Source organism: Corvus brachyrhynchos, unplaced genomic scaffold (assembly GCF_000691975.1).
Source record: "Corvus brachyrhynchos isolate BGI_N302 unplaced genomic scaffold, ASM69197v1 scaffold10, whole genome shotgun sequence".
Classification (NCBI taxonomy): domain Eukaryota; kingdom Metazoa; phylum Chordata; class Aves; order Passeriformes; family Corvidae; genus Corvus; species Corvus brachyrhynchos.
Genome location: NW_008236180.1, coordinates 7,349,604 through 7,352,275, shown reverse-complemented (window position 1 = coordinate 7,352,275; position 2,672 = coordinate 7,349,604). Strand labels below are relative to the sequence as shown.

The 2,672-nt window shown below is 40.9% G+C and overlaps 1 protein-coding gene across 1 annotated transcript in view; it reads left to right on the top strand.

Moving 5' to 3' along the window:
• NPEPL1 (aminopeptidase-like 1) overlaps positions 1 to 1,728 on the top strand; it is an 18,625-nt gene extending 16,897 nt beyond the window's left edge. Inside the window, exon 13 of the mRNA XM_017735868.1 lies at positions 81 to 1,728. Within this exon, the coding sequence (XP_017591357.1) occupies positions 81 to 239 (159 nt within the window). The 3' untranslated portion in view covers positions 240 to 1,728. The remainder of the gene's footprint in view (positions 1 to 80) is intronic.
• Positions 1,729 to 2,672: the final 944 nt, after the last annotated feature.

The following is a 2,672-nucleotide window of genomic DNA, read 5'->3' as shown; positions in this document are numbered from 1 at the left end:
ACAGAGTGAGTAGCCACATGAAAACTAATTCAAATCCTACAATCTGAAGTGTGAATTGTGTGGTTTTGGTTTTGTTCTAGGGTGAACGAGCTACTGGCTATGGCGTGGCTTTGTTGCTGTCCCTGTTTGGAGGGGCCTCTGAAGACCCTTTGCTGAACCTCGTGTCTCCTCTTGGGTGCAATGGAGACTCTCCCCCTGAGGAGATGGAGAGGGACTCCAAGAGACGGCGCCTGGTTTGACGCAGCCCCAGCCCTGCCAGGTGTGGGGTTACCTCACTTTGCACTGATCTGTTCTCAAGCAATGAAAATGTCCCACGTCAGAAATTGCCTTTTTTTTTTTTTTTACTATCATGATAAGATTTATTACTTGTTTCTGATAAAAACAGCCTGATGTATTGTTTAGTTAGGTTTTTTTTTTTTTAAATTATTGGTGCACGCAGTTGCTGGACAATATCAGTGGTGCAGAGTCCAGGCTCAACTAACTGTATCAGGAAGAGGCCATGTCCTCCTCTGAGCTCCTCACAAAACCTAACTAAGTGCATTCATGCATGAGAAGCTCTCTCTAGTCTGAAGAAGCAACTGCAGTTATTGCTTACAAAGCCTTCTGAATTACTTATTATATGTGAGGTTTTATCAGACATTTCTGCAGGCCCCACTACATCTCAGAACACAGGACAAGGAAAAAAAGCTCTTTAGACAGACTTGGCTCATTCAGAGACAACTTGGCTTAGCAGCAAAGGAGATGTAACGAGAAAAGGCCTATAGTTTTAATAAGGTGCTGTTTCCGCATGTTTTAATGTTCTTCTGACCAGTAAAATCAGCAAAAAGGGTTCAGAACATATCTCTATGTAATTGTTTCACATACAAATTACAGAATGTATTAATGTTAAATGAGGAAAACAATAGAGGGACTGTGATTGAGTAAAATGGGTTTACAAAGCAGAGTGGCTTCTTGCCACTTTATAAATTTATTATTATTAAAGAAGCTTACATATCCCATGTGGTGTTTGTGGTGTAATTTATATTTCAGAGAACTCTTGAGTGCTCCAAAACTTTGTGTACAACATCATTACTCTGTTCACATTCCTTTTCCCAGCACTCAGAGCTGAGAGAGGAACAGCTTGCACTGAGTGGTTTGGGGCAGTTCTGCAGAACTTCTGATTCACTTCATTTGTTTGATTCAGCAGCAGTCAGGGATGCTCAGTGTGGGTTTCTGTACAAGCCACAAGGAACTTCCAGGCATTGCTTTGGCTGGGACACCCACGGGAAGTGACTGGGCCCAGCTGATGTCATGGCAGTGGCAGGGTGGGGGACAGAAAGACCAAGTCCCTGTCCTGGGGCTCCAGCATCAGCTTTTGGAAACATTTCCTGGCTCCAGCAGCATCAGCACCCCCCAGCACCCCCGTGGCTGCTTTGCAGATCAGGTCAAGCTGAGCTGTGAGGGATTGTCCCTTTCTCTGTTGAGGGGATCTCTGGAGAACTGGTGCTGGTTTTAGCTGGAGTTCCAACAACAAGGGATACCAAGAGTCTTTTTGATTAAAGACTGCATGGAAAGCTTAATGCAGAAGGGAGAAAAAATACTTCATTCTGGTTGGGTGGCCCTATTTGACAGACAAAAAGTAACAAAAAAAAACCAACTGCAGAACTTCATTACTTCCTGTATTTGTTCCTCCCTTGCTGTTCTGGCTCCCCAGTCCACTTGAGTTTTAATAAATCTGTATCTAAATGAGTTCTGCCTTTGGTCATTCTTAACACTTGGTATAAAGCACTATCTGGTACCAAAAACTGCCATGGGAAATGTGTTGATGAAGTTATTTTTATTACAGACTCAGCATTGAAGCAAATACCAACATGCTCTAATTTCAGTGCTCTGAGATCATCTTCAATCTCCATCTTGTAGAAGCATTCTTTAAATTAATAAATTCTAATTTTGAAATGTAGTGTTTTGCCAGATTTTTACATAAAAAGTAGCCTGTGTCTTTGTGGCACGAGGCTCAGTTCTGATGTTATTCACTGAATGGTAACAGAGAAGTTGGGTTTTGATGGCTGATTATCATATTCTTCAACTTTGCTGTGTCTCAGGGCATATCATTCTGCTGGATTTAATTTGGAAGGCACTTAATAGAAGCCGTTTTTAAAACTAAGTACCTTATATTAAAGAAATCTATTAAGCACCTGAAAAGCAAATGGGATGTTTGGGAAATCAAAAACTGAAAACCAGATGAAGTTTGCCAAAGGACAGTAAAATAAATTAATTCAACACCTAATAATAAAAAAGTCTGATGCTTCCTCTGGATCAGAGATACAAAATAAAAATCAAGGCTCTTTCTTTCAAATCTGTATTAAAATGTCTTTCTGTTCCTCATGTACATTATTATTTCCTTCTGTTTTGATAAAAAGTCTGTTCTCCAGAGCACAAGCTTTGGACCTACACAAGACAGTGATTTGTGAGCTCTATTTGCCAAATAAATTATTGTCTTTCTTCTGTGTTTCACTGAGCTCACACTAGGATCATTCCCATTAAGCTCACAGTGTCTCTTAACCCCTAATGAGTAGAATTTTAGTTCTTTAGTTTACTCATCTGCTTCTGGGTGCTGGGCAATTTTAACTCCTGGTTTTGCCCTGAGGTATCCTGGTGTGAGACCTGGAAGCATTCTGCAAAAGGGAGATCCC